General features: G+C 41.9%; 1 protein-coding gene across 1 annotated transcript; it reads right to left on the bottom strand.

The window, feature by feature from the left end:
- Positions 1–190: 190 nt before the first annotated feature.
- Positions 191–22215, bottom strand: HPF1 (histone PARylation factor 1). The gene is made up of 10 exons (XM_074395693.1): positions 22096–22215; positions 19648–19654; positions 18478–18483; positions 17892–18038; positions 14638–14827; positions 9998–10016; positions 8769–8825; positions 6332–6426; positions 6214–6245; positions 191–306 (listed from the first exon to the last, which is right to left on the bottom strand). Exons 1-10 carry the CDS (start codon positions 22141–22143, stop codon positions 191–193), a joined length of 717 nt encoding a protein of 238 aa, XP_074251794.1. The 5' UTR covers positions 22144–22215.
- Positions 22216–24346: the final 2131 nt, after the last annotated feature.

Raw genomic sequence — 24346 nt, 5'->3', positions numbered from 1 at the left:
TTCAGTCTTGATGACAATACAGAATCCATGCCGTCACCTGAGTCACAAAACGTGTTTTGTCCCCTTTCCCACTTGTGGTAGACCAGTATCACATTGAATGAATGGCAAATGTTACCACCTACATTTCTAACTATCTATAAACAGTAGTGACGTATTTGTTGGTTTGAAACCTTTTAAAAATTAAACTGTTTTACGTAAGCTTCGTGACCTTCCTTTCTTCAGAAAAATCAGTGCCGATCATTTCAAGGAAACAGATGAGGCTTTGTCCAAAAAACTCCTTAAGGATGGAAAATAAGTGGTTCCTCCCTGTGGGACAGAGGGTGATACACCCATGGGTGTAGCTGATTAATTGGGACCCTTAGAATCTCTCACAGTGCTCCAGGCCGCCTCTACAAATCAGGGTGGCTATGGAAGTGAAGACCTATTGGTCTTCTTTTAGCAAATAATTTAAAGTGTATCACTTAAGGTCAGGAGTTTGAGACCAGACTGATTAACATGGTGAAACCCCATCTCTACTCAAAAATTATCCAGGAGTGGTGGTGGGCGCCCACCTACTCAGGAGTAATCCCAGCTACTCAGGAGGCTGAGGTGGGAGAATCGCTTGAACCCAGGAGGCAGAGGTTGCAGTGAGCCAATATTGCACCATTGCAACTAGCCTGGCCAACAAAAGCGAAACTCTGTTTCAAAAAAAAGAAAAGAAAACAAAACAAAACTAGAGCTCTTACTGACTAATGCTGAGCTCCCTGGGTCTATTTCCTTTGTGAATGCAGGAATAAGACCTACTTTAAAGAGTTGGGTGAGAATTAAATATGTGTACATCGCTTTTAATTCATGTCACTGACATTTAAGAATTGCTCAATATGACTAGCCTAAAATAAATAAATAAAATAAAAAGAATTGCTCAATAAAAGGTATCTTATTTGCTAAGTTAAAGCGTTACTGTAAGAAGCTTCAAAGGGTTAAGAACAAACTCAACTGTGATTTGCTCATCACTGTCACATTAACAAACTGCCCGTCAGTTATACCTCCTTGCAAACGACACTAGGCAAGAGCAAGATTAGGTCCTTCACTCTTACGTTTTGCCATCACCACTTCAAAACTAATCAAGTACAGAAGGCTCTAATGCCTAGAATATCAGACATGGACATAAAACCCCAGAAACGCAACTACACTAGGGTAACAGGCTTTACTCCAAGGCACTACAATTGACCATTCATCACCTCAAAAGTTTGAGAGACTGCCCACCACTACAGCAAATGTGCTCAACCTTCCCCAAATGAGATCGTAATCATGCTTTTTAAAGCTCTCTCTCTGAGCAGAGACATGAAGAGAAGATGGCTTAGAGCAGAATAAGAAGGCTGACCAGTGGCTGGAGCCCACACTGGTCCCATCAGAGACAAAGTGCCTCTGGCTTCAAAGAAGAGTTACAGGACAGATCAGCCTGTCTAAAAGAAACAGAATATGGGCTACATTTTTTTCAGTATCCACATGAAGGAAGAAGCAGGTGGGGCCAGAGGAGGAGCTAAAAGAATAACAAAAAACCAGTGACATTAAGTTATTTTATTTAACCCATATTTCCAAAATAGTAGTATGTCAACATATAATCAATACAAGAAACATTTAATTCTGTTTTAATTTACAAAATTAAACGAATGAAAATTATACAAAATTACAGGCCCGGTGCAGTGGCTCACGCCTGTAATCCCAACATTTTGGGAAGCCAAGGTAGGTGGGTCACTTGAGCTCAGAATTTCAAGACCAGCATGGGCAACAGAGTAAGACCCTGTCTCTACGGAAAGGAAAAAAAACAATTAGCCAGGCATGATGGTGCACACCTGTAGTCCCAGCTACTCAGGAGGCCAAGATAGGATAATTGTGCCACTGTGCTCCATTCTGGGTGACAGAGTGAGATCCTGTCACCAAGAAAAAAAAAAAAAAAGGTAAAAAATAACACAAATGACAAACGTTTTTCCTCAGTGGCAGCAGCCACATGTGTGGTACTCAGTGGCCATCCCCCTGGAGAGCTCAGCCACATTCATCCCTATGGCACTGCTCTAAGTGGCAGGGGTATGACAAAAACAGGTCCATATGAATAGCTGCCATCTAAGACATCACCATCTCCTAGCTGGAGACTCTGTATAGGAAAGTTTGAAAACTGCTTTAGAGAGCTGGTCTAAATGCAGATGTCCAGGTCACAACCCCAGAGACTGGTAACTACCAAGGCTAGTTAGTTCTGTTCTAAAAAAGAGATGGCCAGATACGTGTGCTGGGTAAAAACACGTGGTTCCTCGAAAAGGTGCTAACTTTGATGTTCCTTTACGCTCTATCCTCCCAGAACAGGATGATCAATACAGGAAACCAACAGGGCTGTTCACTATAAGGGAATGGAGAGCAGGGGAAAGAGCTGAGATGTGATTTTCATTTTCGATGTTCAGTGTAGCAATAACTAGATCATGTGCAGTGGTCTGTTCTGAAAGTGTTTTTATGCTTATAGAGGAAGTAGTTCAAGATCTTGGGCTTCAGAAAGGTAAATCATTTTACATGCAGATGAAAACATGTTCGCAAAGAACCCTCAAAACACACACTATTTCAATCATTTCTATTTTGCAAGTTGACTGTAACGTCAAAGGTTCAGAAATAGTTCCCCAAAAGCAGGCAATAGGTTGAACTTCTTTCAATTCTTAAAAATAACCATCAAATTTTGGGCACTGAGGCAAGCATTTTGCTAAGTATCTTAATACTTGTTTACACCCTAAATTCCCCTATGAAGTGAATGTAATTAACTTCATTTTACAGATGAAAAAGACAAGGCTTCGTGGGGTTAAATCATTTGCTCAAATGCAACAGCACATCAAAAAGCTACCCGGGGATGCAAGGCTGGTTCAACATACGCAAATCTATAAACATAAGCCACCACATAAACAGAACTGAAGACAAAAACCACATGATCATTTCAATAGATGCAGAGAAGGTCTTTGACAAAATTCTACAGCACTTTCTGCTAAAAACTCTCAATAAACTCGGTATTGACGGAACGTATCTCAAAATAATAAAAGCTATTTATGACAAACCCACAGCCAATATCATACTGAATGGGCAAAAACTGGAAGCATTCCCTTCGAAATCTGGCACTAGACAAGGATGCCCTCTCTCACCACTCCTATTCAATATAGTATTGGAAGTTCTAGCCAGAGCAATCAGGCAAGAAAAAGAAATAAACGGTATTCAATTACCAAAGGAGGAAGTCAAATTGTCTCTCTTTGCAGACGACATGATTGTGTATTTAGAAGACCCCATAATCTCAGCCCAAAATCTCCTTAAGCTGATACACAGCTTTAGCAAAGTCTCAGGATACAAAATCAAGGTGCAAAAATCACAAGCATTCCTATACACCAATAACAGACAGAGAGCCAAATCATGAATGAACTCCCATTCACAATTGCTGCAAAGGGAATAAAATACCTAGGAATACAGCTAACAAAGGATGTGAAGGACCTCTTCAAGGAGAACTACAAACCATTGCTCAAGGAAATAAGAGAGAACACAAACAGATGGAAAAACATTTTACGCTCATGGTTAGGAAGAATTAATATCATGAAAATGGCCATAGTGCCCAAAGTAATTTGTAGATTCAATGCTATCCCCATTAAGATTACCATTGACCTTCTTCACAGAACTGGAAAAAAACATTTTAAACTTCTTATGGTACCAAAAGAGAGCCCACATAGCCAAGACAACCCTAAGCAAAAAGAACAAAGCTGGAGGCATCATGCTACCTGATGTCAAACTATACTACAAGGCTACAGTAATCAAAACAGCATGGTACTGGTACCAAAACACATATGTAGACCAAAGCAACAGAACAGAGGCTTGGAAGTAACACCACACATCTACAACCATCTGATCTTTCACAAACCTGACAAAAACAAGCAATGGGGAAAGGATTCCCTGTTTAGTAAATGGTGTTGGGAAAATTGGCTAGTCATGTGCAGAAAGCAGAAACTGGACCCCTTCCTTACACTTTACACTAAAATTACCTCTAGATGGATTAAAGATTTAAACATAAGACCTAACACCACAAAAACCCTGGAAGAAAACCTAGGCAATACCATTCAGGACATAGGCATAGGCAAGGACTTCACGAGTAAAATACCAAAAGCAATGGCAACAAAAGCCAAACTAGACAAATGGGATCTAATTAAACTTAGGAGTTTCTGCACAGCAAAAGAAACAACCATTAGAGTGAACTGGCAACCAAAAGAATGGGAAAAAAGTTTTGCAACATACCCATCTGACAAAGGGCTAACATCCAGAATCTACAAAAGACTAAATCAGATTTACAAAAAAAAAAAAAATAAATAAATAAACCAAAAAAAACAAACCCATTCAAAAGTGGGCAAAAGATATGAACAGACACTTTTCAAAAGAAGACATTTATGAGGCCAATGATCATATGAAAAAAATATCATCATCACTGGTCGTTAGAGAAATGCAAATCAAAACCACATTGAGATACCATCTCACGCCAGTTAGAATGGCGATCATTAAAAAATCTGGAGACAACAGATGCTGGAGAGGATGTGGAGAAATAGGAACACTTTTACACTGTTGGTGGGAGTGTAAATTAGTTCAACCATTGTGGAAGACAGTGTGGCAATTCCTCAAGGATCTAGAAACAGAAATTCCATTTGACCCAGCAATCCCATTACTGGGTATATACCCAAAGGATTATAAATTGTTCTGTTATAAACACACATGCACATGTATGTTCATTGTGGCACTGTTAACAATAGCAAAGACTTGGAACCAACCCAAATGCCCATCAATGATAGAATGAATAAAGAAAATGTGGCACATATACATCATGGAATACTATGCAACCATTAAAAAGGATGAGTTCATGTCCTTTGTAGGGACATGGATGAATCTGGAAACCATCGTTCTCAGCAAACTGACACAAGAGCAGAAAACCAAACACCGCATGTTCTCACTCACAGGCGGGTGTTAACAATGAGAACACATGGGCACAGGGAGGGGAGCATCACACACTGGGGTCTGTTGGGGGGTGGGGAGGTAGGGGAGGGACAGTGGTGGGTGTGGAGGTTGGGGAGGGATAATATTGGGAGAAATGCCTGATGTAGGTGACGGAGGGATGGAGGCAGCAAACCACCATGGCATGTGTGTCCCTGTGTAACAATCCTGCAAGATCTGCACATGTACCCCAGAACTTAAAGTACAATAAAAAAGAAATAAAATGCTTGAGCTTTTTCAAAAATAATAATATTAGTAATAATTTGCTCAAGGCCAGACAGCTACCAACGCAGTTTTAATTCAGGAATGATCAACTCTAAAACCTAAGCTTACTCTTTATTATTGAGCTCTAGCAACTGCCTCACAAAAGGTATATGGACATACCTACTTCCCAATATAAGGTCCGTATGCATGCACGGATATGCACACAGTTACATATGAAATACATTACCATCTGTTTTAGAGAGCTCTCTGTACCCAACACCATTTTTATCTATTGGAACAATCAAGTCGGCTCCATGAAAGGTCTTTGTCACAACCTATGTTAAAGAAAAGAATAAAATGTAATTATAGTAAGTAGACATCAAACAAAACCCAAAATACATAAACCCTGAACATATCTGCCAAAAAGTAATTCAATGACTTTTTTTTTTTCTTTTCCCAGTAAATTTGGACTCCAGGGTAAAAATTTAACACTATTTTTTTCTTAAAAATTAGCTAAAAGTGGCTGGGCACAGTGGCTCACACCTGTAATCCCAGCACTTTGGGAGGCTGAGGTGGCTGGATCACAAGGTTAGGAGTTCAAGACAAGCCTGGCCAAGATGGTGAAACCGCATCTCTACTTAAAAAACCAAAAATTAGCCAGGCGTGGTGGCAGGTGCCTGTAATCCCAGTTACTAGCAGGCAGGAGAATCGCTTGAACCCGGGAGGCAGAGGTTGCAGTGAGCTGAGATCACGCCACTGCACTCTAGCCTGGATAACAGAGCAAGACTCCATCTCAACAAAAAGAAAAAGAAAATTAGCTCAAAGTCAAACACTCAAAGTAATCACAGAACGGTGAAATAACTGGCTTCTCTTAATTGTTGCAGTCACTTGGAAGTCTGCCTCCTGATTTGTTAAGGAAGAACCCAACACATCCTAGAAGGCAAGCTAAAACATCTGGTTCCTCTAAGGTCAAAGTACCTTCTTGGTAGAAAGCACAGAAGAACCTGGGTCTATAAGAAAGACAGAAACAGTTTTTGTCAGCAAGGAGATATGGCAGGACAGATCTCCTGCCAAATTCAGATGCCCCTATTTTTACCTGGCATATTTAGCCTTGTTTGCAAACTTCCCAAAAGTAAGGCAGTTTCTAGGTTTGTGGTGTCTTTTACGGATGACAATCACATAACCGGTGAGCTTTTATCAAGTGCAGCCTTCAAAGACAAAAACGGGCCTACCTACAACCACCACCACGATCCTTCCAGTTTATTCTTCCTTTAGTTCATGTTAGTGGCATTATTTCTAGGTCTTTCCCTATAACAAAATATCTGTGCAAATCTTCCACTTCTTCATGCCATTCAGTGAAAAGTTTCCAAGGCAGAGGGAGGACACAACCCAAAAACCAAACTCCAATTTTAAAAGCCTCTCATCTAAGTCTCTATATCTTAAAGCTGTTTTCTCTCGAATCTTCCCATTCTCCCAGTCTCTTGCTTCCTTCACTATCCTTTATTAAGCTGCCAGAAAGGGCAGATTATTCAAAGGAAGTTATTAGACAACTGGTTATCACTTGGGAAAGAAACAAAGTCATTGTCTTGTCTTAATCTTTATATCAAGATCATGTGCAGTAGGATTTCAGAATTAAAAGTAAAAATAAAACCATAAAACTAGTAGAAGGTAAAATTTTAAAAAATAATTTTGTGATGGAAAAGAAAAAGTTAACTATATGAAAATAAAAAATCTATATACACAATAATAGTGGGACTTTAACACCCCACCATTAATATTAGACAGATCAATGAGACAGAATATCATAAACTGGGGCCTGTTGATGGGTGAGAGGCTAAGAGAGAGACAGCATTAAGAGAAATACCTAATGTAGATGACGGGGTGATGGATGCAGCAGTCCATCATGGCACATGTATACCTATGTAACAAACCTGCACGTTCTGCACATGTGTCCCAGAACTTAAAGTATAATAATTGAAAAAAATTCCATCTAGTGAAATCAAGACGACAAGACAAATTAACTGATAAAATATATCTGCAAACTATAACAGTAAATAAAAATTAATGTCTTTAAACTATAAGGAAGTCTAACAAAGGAAAAGACTAATATCCAAATGACAACACATGTACAAAAAAGACTAATTCTAACCCTGATAGAAAAATGGGCAGAGTTCAGGCAGTTTTTTTTTTTAAAATACAATGGCCAACAGAGAAGTGAAAAATATTTAACATTCTTTATAATTAAAGAAATGCTAATTAAAACAGTGCAGAATTTTATACCTACCAGTATGAAAAAAACTAAAAAGACTAAAGAAAATCCCACAAAATTAGAAACAAGGAAAGAAAAACGACAAAAACACACAGACACACAGAAACACACACACACAGAAACACACACACACACACACACAGAAACACACACACATACAGAAACACACACACACACAGAAACACACACACACAGAAACACACACACACAGACACACAGAAACACACACACACAGAAACACACACACACAGAAACACACACACACAGACACACAGAAACACACACACAGAAACACACACACAGAAACACACACACACACACAGAAACACACACACACATACAGAAACACACACACAAACACACACACACAAACACACACACACAGACACACAGAAACACACACACAAACACACACACATACAGAAACACATACACACACACAGACACACAGAAACACACACACACAGAAACACACACACAAACACACACACACAGAAACACACACACACAGAAACACACACATACAGAAACACACACAGAAACACACACACACAGAAACACACACACACACAGACACACAGAAACACAGACACACAGAAACACACACACACAGAAACACACACACACAGACACACAGAAACACACACACACAGAAACACACACACACACACAGAAACACATACACACAGACACACAGAAACACACACACAGAAACACACACACACAGAAACACACACACAGAAACACACACACACAGAAACACACACACACACAGAAACACATACACACACAGAAACACACACACAAACACACACACAGAAACACACACACACAGAAACACACACACAATACAGAAACACACACACACACAGAAACACACACACACAGAAACACACACAGACAGAAACACACACACACATACAGAAACACATACACACACACACACAAACTACTTTGGACCTGGCAATACTACGTCTAGGAATTTATTATTTAAAAAAAAAAAACCAGATAAGTATGCAAATAAAGGTATAAAAGGATATCTGTGGCAGTGTTGTCCGTATTTGTGCAAAATCTTAAGCAACCCAAACTTTGAACATAAACACAGTATTCTGCAGCCACTCAACATTATGAGGTAGACCTTAAATGGGCAATATGAAATGATAGACATAACGTATTCATTGGCGTAAAAAGCAGGACATAAAACGCGATAATGGAAGAAAAAGACAACAGTGCTGTAGTTGCCAACTCAGGCTGAACAACGTACGGTAAGAACCGCGGTAGATACACGTTCAGATTTTTCACGGATGATTACCTGTACTAACTGTCCATAAAGAGGTATCAATTAGGAAGTCATCAGAATCATAATTTTATTATGAAGACTAAGGTGACAAATTCTGTCATCTTAAGGCAGAATTTGTCATTTGTATTCAGTGTCAACTGTATGGGGTGGGTGACATCTGAAGCATCAGATCACAGGCGGATAGAGTGACACACCGTCATTTTATGCATCATTTAACCAGTGTTCCTTAGGAAGAAATTTAGGTATGGAAAAGGTGAAGTGGCAGAGAGCCAATCAGTAAGAAGATGGGATGGAAAGAATGCCAAATATGGAAAATACGAAGCTGGGTTTTATATGCATCATTTAAGATTTTGGACAAGACTCAAAACCTCTACAACCCTGAATTTCATTATCTATAAAATAGAATGATAATTCCAACTTTGCAGATTTGATGTAGGGAGTCAAATGATGTAACTCACAACAACTCTGCATTCCAAAGTATGCTAAGTTACTCTCAGTATAAAAACACGGATTTCTAGTGTGCTGTGCAGGCTCTATCCTACTAGAGTGAATATATTCTTACGCTCACACCCCAGGGCAAAGCCACTGACTCACATATACTAGTGGAGTTGAATTCTTCAGTAGAAAAATTGGAATTAAATTAAGATCTCACAAAAACAATAAAAGGACAACCTTACATATAACAGAAAAGGATTTGAAAGTATCATCATCCACAGGAAGGATTAAAAACAGGATTGTCTTGTAAGTTCCTTTTGCCTTTGTCTTTACCTGCTGTTTTTGGATAAAGAACAAATACTAAAATAAAACTTCATGGGGAGGGGTCTAGGACAAGAATATCTATGAAATAGAAACCTCAATAATATCTTATTTATGGGGAAGAATTAAGAAAATCTCCTCTGAAACAAATTACAGCTTGTGGTAGAAAAATAAGACTGATTAAATAATTTGCTAATAGCTGCTATGTGTATGGATGCTCAGACTTTAGTCAAAACAAATGAGGATTAACTAGGCTACAAATTCGACCCTTCCTCCTCGTTACAAGGTGGGAGAAGCTTCCTAAGAAAACCAGAAAGGTAAATGGCCATATAAAATCTTATTTTTTAAAATGTCATGTTGTAATGAGTTTCATTAAAATGTATGTTTTAGACAAGTTTCCAGTCTATAGGGCTAAAGAAAGCATGCCTAGAACTTACCACAATGTCATCCTTGAAGCTGAATCAACAACAGAGAAGGAACTGAAGATTTCATACCTAAGTACACTAAGGTACTAAGGTACTAAGGTACACCAGTGCTAGTTTATTAAGGAATAACAAGTTCTCCGTGTAGCTAAGAACATTCAGATGAACCAGCAAGGGCAGACAAACAGTGAGAGGTTGGAGGGGCCTGGGGAGCCCTCATTCCAGTAACAAATGTTTCTTTCCCTCAGAGACCGTAAGAAAAGACTCCCATAGAATTCTCATTTACTCCAAAGCAGAAATCTTCCAGCTCGTCATTAACTTAACTCTGAAATCTACAGCTGAAAAACCAAAGGGATCCAACCCTAAGAAGTATTTGCTCCATTACAAAATACTCCCGTTGCACTGCAGGCATGACGAGAGATGTAAAAGGAAATGGTGGGATAAAGAAGAAAAAGGAAGCGCTGCTTAGATACACGTTTACTGGAGAAAATGTACGTGTGTCCATTTCATGATGTACAAAGCAGGTTTCACTTTATGAAGTGATTAACTGATAAACAAGATTAAAAGAGTGGCAAATACTGGCATGAGTTATTCAGCCACAGCAGCGGTATCAGTAGTTACGCCATTCCATCAGTGTACCAACCCAAAGGAGCCATCTGACGCCTGTTTCAGTGGCATCATCCTAGCACCCGCGAGGGACAGCGTCCAGCTCTTCTGTAGGGCTAGAGAAGAGAAGGGTAGAGTAGAGACAAGAAGAAATCAAGAGGGGGAAAAAATCTGCTAAACAGCAAAACAGAGGCCAACAGATTGAAGCCACGCTTTCTTCTCTCTCTGTTTCAACTGCATGGTTCTCTGTTCCAGTGAGGACCCCAGTTCTCTGGCTGCTTCTGTGAGTTTCTCATTGATGGTTTTCAAGTGATTGGCATTCTTTTTTTATCTGTTACTTCTTTAAGATATTTTTCTTCAGAAATAATCTGAAAAAGAAGTAGAAGTCCTCATTACGTGGCAGGCCACTGTACTAAGTACAAAGACCTCAGGAAGTTGAGCCAAGTTAAACATGTCAAGTTCCATGCAAGAATAAGTCCACAGAACAATTACCAAAACTTCTTTCAAAGTCCCTAATAGTTTTTTTTCAAATGAGAAAAGCAATATTAATTTAAAAAATGGCAGTCACAGAAAGAACAAATACAGTTCAAATTTATATTAGTACTCTAATAAAGACATAAGGGATAGTTACAAAGCTGAGATTAGTCAAGTTTTAAGTTGTATCGCTTGATACTAAGATAGGGCATACTGCTATGGAGAAGTCTGACCTAACAGAAAAAGTAGACATCAAAAAACTTTTTCAGGGGCCAGGCGTGGTATGTCATGCCTGCAATCCTGGCACTTTGGGAGGCTGAGGTGGGGGTATTACTCGAGGTCAGCAGCTCAAGACAAACCTGGTCAACATGTAAAACCCTGTCTCCACTAAAAATACAAAAATCAGCCTGGTGTGGCGCACACGCCTGTATTCACAGCTACAAGAATTATCTGAACCCAGGAGGCGGAGGGAGGTTGCAGTGAGCTGAGATCGCGCCACTGCACTCTAGCCTGACTCTGTCTCAAAAAGAAACTTTTTTTCTAAGATGGAGTTTCACTCTTGTTGCCCAGGCTAGAATGCAATGACAGGATCTCAGCTCACTGCAACCTCTGCCTCCCAGGTTCAAATGATTCTCCTGCCTCAGCCTCCCGAGTAGCTGGGATTACAGGCGTGTGCCACCACGCCCGGCTAATTTTTGTGTTTTTAGTAGAGACCATGTTGGCCAGGCTGGTCTCGAAATCCTGACCTGAGGTGATCTGCCCACCATAGCTTCTCAAAGTGCTGGGATTAGAGGTGTGAGCCACCGTGCCCAGCCCTTTTTTTTTTTTTTTTTTTTTTTTAGAGAATCCTGTTACAATAACATTTAAAGTCAACAGATTTTTTTTAATGTTGAAATTTGTGTTAAGAAAAATTTAGAAAACATAAAAGGAAAGCAGAGCTACTTTATAATCTTATACAAAAGCATAATCCAAAGTCTTTTTGTTTGTTTGTTTGTTTGTTTGTTTTGAGACAGAGTCTTGCTCTGTCGCCAGGCGCCAGGCTGGAGTGCAGTGGTGTGATCTCGGCTCACTGCAACCTCCGCCTCCCGGGTTCAAGCAATTCTCCTGCCTCAGCCTCCTGAGTAGCTGGGACTACAGGCGTGCGCCACCAGGCCTAGCCAATTTTTGCATTTTTAGTAGAGACGGGGTTTCACCATGTTGGCCAGGATGGTCTCGATCTATTGACCTCGTGATCCCCCCGCCTCGGCCTCCCAAAGTGCTGGGATTACAGGCGTGAGCCACCGCGCCCCAAAGTCATTTTCAAAAGTACGTGAATATACAGCATGTGTATGTCACTTACAGAAATAATTTTCTATTTTATCATAAGCAGGTTAAGATTTTGCCTTCAAGGTAAAAGGTCAAGAGTAAAATGAAGAGCGGGAAGGGTGCGCCAGACCCCCAGGAAGAAAGTTGCAGGGAGTAGCAACTCCTAGGAAGAAACTCATGATTCACTGCCAACATCTGAGAGTTTCTAGCATTCCCGACAGCACTGTTATCAAAGGGCTTTGAACATTTATAGTGTGTGCTAGTCTTAGCTTCATTTTACTTCTCAGGAAAAAAAAAAAAGGCACAGAGGACAATCAACTTACCCAAGTTCAGAGCACTGGAAGATTAAACCAGTAGAGTTATCAGTAGAGCGGGTAGATTGAAGTGCCACAGAAACCCAAGCCACCGAAACCTAACTTCTGATTACAGCACACAGTTACACTAAATCTTACCTTCAATTACTATCAGCTGTATGTCTAGAGGATTGTTAATATCAACCATAAAATGCAAATGGGATCATGTCAGTCCTATGTGAATCAATCTTTACATCTTCCTCAATACTCTGGCATGGCATATAGCCATTCAAGCCCCCTGTGCCACACATTTCCACACTCTCACACACATACAGCTCCCTTACCTAAAACATCCTTCTTCGCATTCTTTCTAGTAAGTCCTTAGGCGTCCATCGAAGCCGATACAAAATATCCTCTTTTACCTCTGCCGCTATTGAAGGCACTTGGTAGCTGCCTTCCCACACGTATCACATTACTGTCACTATCTCTGTAAGTTTTTGTCTCTGCCTACACCTACGGTAACACTTTGCTGTGTGATGCTTAAAGATAAGGTACAATGGGCCAGGCACAGCACACATCTGTAATACCAGCATTTTGGGAGGCTGAAGCGGATGGATCACCTGAGGTTGGGAGTTCAAGACCAGCCTGACCAACATGGAGAAACCCTGTCTCTACTAAAAATACACACTTAGCAGGGCATGGTGGCATGTGCCTGTAATCCCAGCTGCTCGGGAGGCTGAGACAGGAGAATTGCTTGAACCTGGGTGGCGGAGGTTGCTGTGAGCCAAAATCACGCCATTGCACTCCAGCCTGGGCAACAAGAGCGAAATTTCACCTCAAAAACAAAAACAAAAAACAAAAAACAAAAACAAAACAAACATAAAGCCAAAACAAAAAACAAAGATAAGGTACGATGTGCAACTGAAGCCATAATCATGAACATAAACACTTTGTGCTGTGACTTTAAATCCATTAGACTGCCTTGAACGCAAACAAATTTGTACCCATGCATGTGATATGGCATCATGCAGTGCTCTTTGGAAATAGTGGTTCACTAAGTTATATAGATGTACATGTTGAAACTTACATGTCAAATTCACTCCGTTACATAATATCATGAAAAAAAAATGCTACTGAGCTTACAGTGGTATTACAAGTTTCTCAATCTAATTTTTGTTTGAAACCTTGAATTTTATCACTGGCAAAAAATATATGGTCAGTATATTTAAAAAACAAAAAAGAGTTTACTCATCCTAGGAAAGATCAAAATGGTAACAGCAAGAACAGCAGATGGCTCATATATCCACCAACAGGAGAAAACAGGCCTTTTATCTTGGGTGAAGCTAGTGAATAACTATTTGTCCTCATTGGCAGGACAGCAGCTGTATTCTAGAGGTGAAGGAAAGATCCTTGTGTTCTCATTGTTCAACACCCGCCTATGAGTGAGAACATGCAGTATTTGATTTTCTGCTCTTGTGTCAGTTTGCTGAGAATGATGGTTTCCAGGTTCATCCATGCCCCTACAAAGGGCACAAACTCATCGTTTTTGATGGCTGCATAATATTCCATGGTGTATATGTGCCACATTTTCCCTGCCCAGTCTATCATCAATGGGCATTTGGGTTGGTTCCAGGTCTTTGCTATTGTAAACTGTGCTGCAATGAACACATGGACACAGGGAGGGGAGCATCACACACTGGGGTGTGTTGGGGGGAAATACGGGAGGGACAGTGTGGGGTGGGGAGGTGGGGAGAGATAGCATGGGGAGAAATGACAGATATAGGTGAGGGGGAGGAAGGCAGCAAACCACACTGCCATGTGTGTACCTATGCAACAATCTTGCATGTTCTTCACATGTACCCCAAAACCTAAAATGCAATTAAAAAAATAAATAAATAAAAGAAAAAAGAAAAAAAACGTCGATCAAAAAAAAAAAAAAAACCAAAAACAAAAAAACAAAAAGAAAAGATCCTTTACCTGAAATACCCCATGTGATACTGAGTTTTCTTATCTCTAACAGTAATGGTCTGGAACTCAGGAGGATCACAGTAAAACCTCCAATGAAGGTTAAAATTCAGACCTGTTGATTTTTTCTTCATTTTATGTTTTCTAGCAGGGATATCATAAGGAGCAACTAATGGAAGTCCAAGGCTTGCAGAAAGTGAATCTATAAAGAAAATAAATTTAGACAATACCTTCTGGAGGCAGATACGAAATAATCCTTTTAGTTAGTAAACTACTTCAAAGCAATTGTCTTAAAAACATTTCTAAAGTAAAAGAAAATCTTGAGTTACCTGTGAAGATGTCAGTTATAAACACTCAATGGAAAAAGAAGTCAGAGTAACAGAAAAGCAGCATTTAGGTTTACCATTTCCTCTGAATTTATCACTGAATTACCTTCACATTTTAAACATTCCTGTTGTTTCTTACTTTAGCCAAAGCAAGGCTGGTTTCTATTCCCATAGGCCCATTATCACACTGCGGTTAGCCTCAAATACTTGTAGTATACACACGTTAAGGGACAGAAAGATAGATAGCAAAAATGTGTGGATTAATAATAAAAAACAGGCCAGGTGCAGTGGCTCACACCTGTAATCCCAGCACTCCGGGAGGCTGAGGCGGGCTGATCATCTGAGGTCAAGAGTTCAAGACCAGCCTGGCCAACATGGCAAAACCCCATCTCTATTAAAAATACAAAAATTAGCCGGGTGTGGTGGCTCAAACCTGTAATCCCAGCCACTCAGGAGGCTGAGGTACAAGAATCACTTGAACCCTGGAGGCAGAGGTTGCAGTGAAACAAGATGGCACCATGGCACTCCAGCCTGGGTGACAGGGCGAAACTCTGTCTCCAAAAAAAAAAAAAAAAAAAGAGTAAAAAACATTTCTATCCCCCTTTCCTCTACCTCAGCTAATCACACAAGATTCCCTTGACTCTTTGGCAATCTATTTGGCCAACCCTAACCCTAGATGATTCCATCTTCCTTCTCTATTCACAAATCACAGACAGGGAGTGTTAATAAACCACAAAGACATGAAGTCTGTGCAAATGTACGATGTATAACTTCAAATGGGTCCTTGCTGCTTCTAAGAGGGAGGGGAGCACTTCAGGCGACAGCACGCAGTTTTATAAGGAGGCAAGGATGAAGAAAGCACAAAAGTCCCGGAACGGGCAGCGCCATGAATAGAAGCATAGAGATCACTTGACAGGAAAAGTAGTCCAGCTCAGCTGGAAGCCACAAGAAAACTAAAAGCATCCATCTCATTAGCCAAAGATAACACAGTTAACAGTCTAGTATACAGTCACAAATATCCGGCCGGGCGCGGTGGCTCACACCTGTAATCCCAGCACTTTGCGAGGCCGAGGCAGGTGGATCACGAGGTCAAGAGATCAAGACCATCCTGGTCAATATGGTGAAACCCCGTCTCTACTAAAAATACAAAAAATCAGCTGGGCGTGGTGGCGCGTGCCTGTAATCCCAGCTACTCAGGAGGCTGAGGCAGGAGAATTGCTTGAACCCAGGAGGCAGAGGTTATGGTGAGCCGAGATCGCGCCATTGCACTCCAGCCTGGGTAACAAGAGCGAAACTCCGTCTCAAACAAAACAAATATCCATACTCTCCACCCCCATAAACAGATACAAATATGTAACAAACTGAGACCGGTTGTTTTGTTATCTGTGCCTGTCTTCCCTACAGCCCACTTAAATTTTCTCAATATTTTTCCATGCTATTCAATGTTATTTTACGGTATTTTTTAATAGGGCATGATACTGCATTATAAAGAGGTAACCATCTAGTCTCTTACTGATGGACATTTACTATTTTTTTTCTGTCCTAAAAACGTTTCAGTGAACATCTTTGCTAATAAGTGCTTGTACACAGACATGACTATTTTTAAAGACAGTTGTGACCTATTGGCAAAAGTCAGAATATGTACCAATATCCATTTCTTTCAATAGCGTATGACAGTGCTTACCAGTTAAAAAATTTAAACAATACAAAAGGGTGTATAGTGTAAAGTAATGATCACAGTCCGTTAACAGTTTATTCTTTCAGAGACAAATTAAGCACATAGAAAAGTATACAAGGAGATGTGTGCACTCCCCCGCTTTTTTCCCCTAAATAATAATGGCAGCATATTCAATACACTCTTCTTTTGCACTTAACATATTTCAGGCATGGGAGTTGGTTATTTCCTAGAAATCTGCCTCATTCTTTTAAAACAATGAAGATCTACTAAATTGACGTGTCATGGGTAGGCATTGAAGCCGCTTCCTATGTTTCGTTTAAGTCAATATCCTCAAACATAATTCTTAGTTTGTGGAATCCATAAGTAAAGTGCTTGGAAGCAGAACTGTTAAGCCATACTCAGATTCCTGCAACGTATGAAAGTGCTTGCTTTCCTTCCCATTCCCCCAGAATGTAATGAATTTATTTGCCTTCGCCAATAAAACAGGTGACAGTGGCATTACAACAGCATTAATCTGTATTTCTTACTATATTTTCTCTTACTAGAAACATCTTGGAAACCATTCCTTTTCTATGAACTGTTTATATTCTTGGTCAGGCTTCTTCAATTATTATATATATGTATTCTTTTTTGAGATGGGGCTCACTCTGTCACCCAGGATGGACTACAGTGGCACAATCTCTCAGCCTCTGCCTCCCAGGTTCAAGCGATGATCGTGCCTCAGCCTCCCGAGTAGCTGGGACTACAGGCATGCGCCACCACACCCAGCTAAGTTTTCTATTTTTTATAGAGACAGGGTTTCACTATATTGCCCAGGGTGGTCTCAAACTCCTGACCTCAAGTGATCTGCCCATCTTGGCCTCCCAAAGGGCTGGGATTACAGGCGTGAGCCACCAGGTCTGGCCAATTATTATATTTTTCAGAGACAGGTTCTTCCTCTGTCACAGAGGCTGGAGTCATCATAACTCACTGCAACCTTGAATTACTGGGCTCAAGGAAGGATCCTCCCAGCTCAGTCTCCCAAGCAGCTAGGACGATAGGCATATGCAACCATGCCTAGCTTTTTTTTTTTCTTTTTTTTTTCCTTTAATTTTTTTGTAGAGAGGAAGTCTTGCTCTGCTGACCAGGTCAGTCACAAACTCCTGGTCTCAGGTGATCCTCCTGCCCCAGCTGGGATTACAGAGTGTGAGCCACCATATCCAGCTTGTTGCCTATTACATAATTCTTTCCATTTACGCAAGAATGACTCTGGAGCAACTCACCAGCTGGCTTTTCAGGATCAAGGTCTTCACAGAACTTCCAGAAGTGATAGGAATCTTCAGGTAAAGAGAGCTTATGATGATTTTCTACTTCTTTTTGAAGGTCCCTGAAGACATTGGCTTCACAGAATTTCCTTTTCTTCACATCAACTGATTTTACCACACTGAAAACTGGCACACAAAACTCTAATGCTCCATAATATCTTTAGTAATTTCAGTAACTTTCCTTGCCTGACAATCTCACTCTTGTTCACCCAACTCTATGAGATACATGTGTACTCCTTCAAACTCTAAATGGTATTTGAGTAAAATCTGGGAATTCATTTGGGCACAGAAAATACAGTAGTTTATATGGTGGTTCAGAGGAATCCACACAGCAAGTCTTTAAATATATTTTTCTAAATAATAGAAACCATAAAAAACAAAAAGTTAAAAAAGAAATAGTAAAGATCCAGAAGAGAGGAATCAGGAAAGGGCAGGTTTTGCCCTCTTTTGGTTAAAGGTGTGAATCTTTTAAACAGATTCATTGATGACACCAGAAATAAATAGTCAGAAGTAACTGGATAGAAGCAAGCCATCAGTTAGAAACCTGTTTCTTCGGCAACATCCAGAGTTGTGTCTGAGCTATTCATAACAATTATTACTCAGCCTTACACAGATACCTCTCTTTTGATTTTTCAAATAAGGAAGGAAGGTTAGTGACAATGTTAAACATCCACAGTTCCTAACAAAGTCAGCAGAACAGCACTTAACTCTAGGTCCAAAATCCAGTCATTTCAAAAAAGGCCTTTTAATGCCAGGATGAGGTTACAATACTCATCTCTAGCACCACCTTAATACAGGTTCAGTACACTGGGTTTTAGAATGCCTGTTAGATATCCGATACGTTTCTGTAAAGATACTACGCTTAATTGGAGGTTCCATCTGTTAAGTTTTCTAAGCAGCAATCTGTTTTGCTTTCTAGGAACCAGATTCTTTCTTTTTGGATTAAGTTATTTCCTTTTTATTCTTCCTACCGAGAGCAGTGGTTCTCAACTGGCGGTGATTTTGCCCCTTAGGGGACATCTGGAGACCTATCTAGTTGTAACGAACTGGAAGAAGGGTGCTGGTGGCATCTAGTGGGGCAGAGACCAGGGATGCTGAACATCTTATTTATTTATTTATTTTTTGAGACAGTTTCATTCTGTCACCAGGCGCCAGGCTGGAGTGCAGTGGCGCGATCTTGGCTCACTGCAACCTCCGCTTCCCAGGTTCAAGCAATTCTCCTGCCTCAGCCTTCCAAGTAGCTGGGACTACAGGTGTGCATCACCACGCCCAGCTAATTTTTGTGTTTTTAGTAGAGACGGGGTTTCACCATGTTGGCCAGGATGGTCTTGATCTCTTGATCTCATGATCTGCCCGCCTTGGCCTCCCAAAGTGCTGGGATTACAGGTGTCAGCCACTGCACCCGGCTGATGCTGAACATCTTACAATGCCTAGGGTAGGCATCCTCAACAAAGACGACTGGCCCCAAATGTCAACAGTGCTGAAGTTGAGAAATTCTGACATAGATATTTCTCATATTTATATTCTTCAGTTTTCCCAGTTGGCTTAAGTTTATTAATGTTATGTGAGGTATCATTCGATGTCTACAAAATGTATTGATGAAATCAGATGACAGAGAATGGTCATAATGGCAATGATTCCAAGAGCAAACCAAACAGAACAAATGAAATACCTATTGATAGGAGAAGAGTTATAAGGCTTCCAAACAATAGACTATTACACTTAATATTACAGTTATCCCTTGAGCAACAAGGGTTAGAATTTTGTGGACCCACTTACACATGAATGTTTTTTCCAACCAAATGCAGATTTGAAAAATACAGTATTCTTTGGATGTGAAATCCACTTTAGAGTGATGGCCGACTTTTTGTATACTCGGGTTCCCCAGGACCAACTTTGGAAGTTGGGTATGCTCGGATTTTGGGATATGTGGGAGTCCTGGAACCAATCTCCTTCATTTACCAAATGGTTACTGTATGGCTACACAAAATGGACCAATCTATATTAAATATTTTTAATGAGGGAAAAATTTCTTGATTATATGTAGCATGATAGCCTTTTTATGAAGTTCAAAAACTTAAATGTTGTTTAGATATACACTCACAGGAGATAAGCCTATTTTTAAAAGGCAAGGAAAAACGAAATTCAGGATAGCTACATTGAACATGAGTGACAGAAAGAAGACTGAATGGATAGGAGAGGAACACTTGTAGAATGATTATTTCAGTTTTGGGAGGGGTGTTGGGCAAAGGGTTCCAGGTGTTTGTTACATTACTTAACATAAATAAGGTAAAAAACCGATGATGAACTGAACAATGGCAACAGTTTATTATGCCAAGGATTATAATGCATCTGATTTTTTAAGAAATTGCATTGAACAAAAAGGCTGTTGAAAAATGAATCCAAAAGTGAGTATCAATAGTAGCAAGTAGTAATAGTAAAGATAATGTAATTGTAAAAACAAATAGTAAGTCATACTTATTGAGAATTTATTTTATGCTTTATTTCACTGTTCTAAGCACCTTCTGTGGATTAACTCATTTAATCCTCAACTGTCTCATGCAGTAGATACTATCAACCTCACCTTACAGCTGAGGAAACTGAGGGTAACTTTCCGACGTCCCTAACTAGGAAGTGGAAGAGAAGGGCTTGAACCTCAGGTTTAAATCTGGCTCACCGCAGATTCTCAACCACTTTATTATGTTGCTTCTCCAACTGCAAATACAGAACAGTAGGAATTTATGACGTCCTGAGCTGTCCTATCTTTTGTTTTTCCAACTGTCTTTGGTCAGGCTTTCAAAGACTGCCTGCTACTTAAGATGTTAGAAAACGCTTTGTCTGCCTTGCTGAAAGGGAGTTTTGCATAATGGGGAGGTTCCTGGGTTGACCCCTGACTCAGCTGATTTCCAACCTGAGGCAAGCTACTGAACCTCTCTGTGCCTTGTTTTCTCATCTGCAAAAAGGGCGTATAGTACCTATATCATAGGGTTGTTACAAGGAATGTTACATGTAAAAATACACAGAACTAGCACATAATACACAAATGCTGGCCATTGTGGTTATAGTCACCATAGACTCACTTCATTTCTGGGATTGTATTTCTAGTTACGTACATCACTCCACCAAAACAGTTCGTCACTGCACCTTCAAAGAGGGAATGTTTTCAGCTGTGCCTTAACTCACACACCAGTTCCGCATCTCCGTATCCCTAACGACTAGAGTTTAGGACAGCTGACCCCTTCAGAGGCTGCACTTCTCCTTGACCCTGGCATTCCTAGAATGCGTGACCCACTATGAAGAATGCCTAGACTCATGGCCCTTTAACAGCTACTGAAGCCTTGTAAGAATGCCTCACCCTGTCCGATCTCTAACACTGCCAGAGTCATTTTTCTCAAACTTGAGTTGTCACAATGGCACTTCTTTCCTGCCTGGTTCCCCTTACTGCTACTGTGGTGGTTACAGAACTTCCGAAATCCTAGTGAAGTATGAGAGAATGCACAAACTTTCTCCTCCTTCCCGGTCAGTGGCGCTTTTACGATCAGGTCACTTGTACTTTCCCATTTGCCCCTGTCCCGCCAACCCGAACGCTCTGCGCGGCCCAGACATCTCCTGCACTATCATGGCTCAGAATCTTACTTCTAGACCTTCAAAACACATTTTCAAAGAGTTGTCTTAAGAGTCTTCTCTAACAACCCCCGGGACTTGTGACATCCTCCTTCAGCGTTTCCACAGCACTTTCTACACACCGGCTTTATAATCCCAAACACAACAGTCACAGGAGAATACGTCTTCGCTTGCGCGCCCTCCTCCCCAGGGCGGGGGCTCTGCAGGCAGCAGGGGCAGCCGGGCGGACCCCGAACCCGCAGCGCCCCGCACAGTGTCTGCTGCGCCATCGGTTCCCCATCAACCCGGCTGCGAGAATGAATGAACCCGTCGGTTCGTCCAATCCGTTTCCCCAGGAAAGGGGCCAAGAGGAGCTACTTTCTGGCGCACCCGCTACAGAGCGCGACACAGCGCCCGGGGCAGGACCCTCGCCGCGACCGCAGCCCCCGGACCCGCAGCAGGCCGCACAGTCACTGGATGAATGACACGCACCGCCTCCGGGTGCCCCGGCTGTCGCCCAGAGCGCCCCGCGGAGCCCGCACGGCCTTTCCCGCGGTACCTGCGGCCCCGTCCCGCCGGGGCTGCGCTTCCCGCCACCGCCGAGCATCTGCAGCGGCAGCGCCGGCACAACTCCCGGATCCGCGGCCGCTCCCGGGCGCCGCCACCTGCTGCGGGGTTGCAAAGCCTCCAGGCCGGATCCCAGCGCCGCCCGGGCGCGCCGCGGGAGGGGAGGGGCGCGGAGGGAAAGGCTCCGCCCATTCCCCGCCCATTCCCCGCCCATTCCCCGCCCCCGGGGCCCGGCGCCCGTTGAGGCCCCGCCCACTCCCCTGCGGGGCGCGCGGAAGGCGCTCGGTCCGCGTGGCCGGCAGCCGGACTTTGCGGAGCACCTGCCAAGGCCGCTCCGGGGACCCCCAGACGACTGCGTCGGAGTCCGCTGGGGCGGCGCAAGCTTCCTCTTCAGGTGTCTGCTGGAGGCAAGGTGGGACGTACGCGGCGGCCCTCGAGACGGCCCGTTCCTGGTTCCTGCTTCACTCCTACTTACCGGCAATGTTCTTCCTTTTCTGCTTCTCCTCCAGCCCTCTCCGTCCCCTGCGATGCGGTTACTGGCTTACGCTCGTTCATTCCCGATTATCACCGAGAAGGAGATACATGTCCGTCTGTCTCCGTTTGTCTCTGTGCCGTTGCCTTGTCGGTACAGTGTGGATCATGTTTTCTCTACACCCCTGATATGCAAAGTGCAGTCCCTGAAGCAGCGGCCTCAACACGCCGAATCTCAGCCGCGCGTGGTGGCTCACGCCTGTCATCCCAGAATTTTGGGAGGCCGAGGCGGGCGGATCACCCGAGGTCGGGAGTTCGAGACCAGCCTGACCGACATGGAGAAACCCCGTCTCTACTTAAAAAAATACAAAATTAGCCGGGCGTAGTGGCGCATGACTGTAATTCCAGCTGCTTGGGAAGCTGAGGCAGGAGAATCGCTTGAACCTGGGAGGCAGAGGTTGCGGTGAGCCGAGATCGCGCCACTGCACTCCCGCCTGGGCGACGGGAGCAAAACTCCATCTCAAAAACAAACAAAACAAACAACAACAACAAACCACGCCAATCTCAGGCCCTACCCAGCCTTACTGAATCAGTATCTATATTGCAACAAGATCCCCTGGTAATTCCTATGCACATCCAAATTTGGAAGGCACAGCTCTCAGCTGATGTCCTTGGGTCTCCTCCACATCCATCTGAGCAAGGTCTTATTCCTCATTCCTGAGATGAGTTCTGTATATCCTGAATCTGTGTCTTCCTTTTTTTTGATTATATACCCTCATGTTGTAGAAGGCCAATAAATCCTTGAGGGAGGTTGCTGCCAGGTCTTTTTTTCCCACAGAGCTTGCATGTCTGAAACGGCTTTTATTCTGGCTGAGCACAGAGTTCAAGATTGAAAATGACTTTCACTCAGAATATTGGAGGGCGTGCTCCACAATATTTTAGCTTACAAAATTGTTGAGAAACTCTGCATCATTATATTTCCTTCTCCTTCACAGGCCACTAAATTTCGTGGAACGTAACCAGCTTTTGTTTCTGTTTTGTTTTTATTTCAAGAAGCTTTAGGATCTTCTCTTTCTTCTCAGTGTTCTAAGACACAATTGAGTGTCTTGGTTATGGATCTTTTCTCGTTTCTATTGATCAGTATTTCAATCCTGAAATATGTGTGCTTCAGTTATGGGAATTCTTCTGGTATTATTAATGTGATCATTTCTGCCTCCCACCTTACCGTATCTCTTCTTTTTAAAAAATTTGTTCGGTTGTGGACCTTCTTGGCTAATGTTTTTTTCTTACCTGGCTGGCCTATTTTCTATATCTTCATCTTTTTGTTCTACGTTCTCTGTGACTTTTTCAACTTAATTGTGTAGGTGACCCCCAGCATGGACACGGAGGAAGGAGAGCTGGGCAAACCCCAGGCACAATTAGTGCCTGAAGAATATCTTAGTTTATAGTGTTATTACTCAGCTATTTCCTTTTTCTATATAATCATATAATAACTTACAGCTTAATATATCTAGCTTATATAAACATACTTAGTACTTATATCTAGCATACTTAGTTCCATATAATCTTTCTATGTAGTCATATCAATATTATAGTCTATATAATCATATAGATCAGGCATTCCTAAACTACGGCCCAAGGGCCGAATGCGGCCCCCTGAGGTCATTTATCTGGCCCCCCGCCACACTTCGGGAAGGGGCACCTCTTTCATTGGCGGTCAGTGAGAGGAGCACAGTATGTGGTGGCCCTCCAACGGTCTGAGGGACAGTGAA

The sequence above is a fragment of the Saimiri boliviensis genome, chromosome 3 (assembly GCF_048565385.1).
Source record: "Saimiri boliviensis isolate mSaiBol1 chromosome 3, mSaiBol1.pri, whole genome shotgun sequence".
NCBI lineage: Eukaryota > Metazoa > Chordata > Mammalia > Primates > Cebidae > Saimiri > Saimiri boliviensis.
Note: the sequence above shows the minus strand (reverse complement) of the source record. Positions and strands in the feature narration are given on the sequence as shown.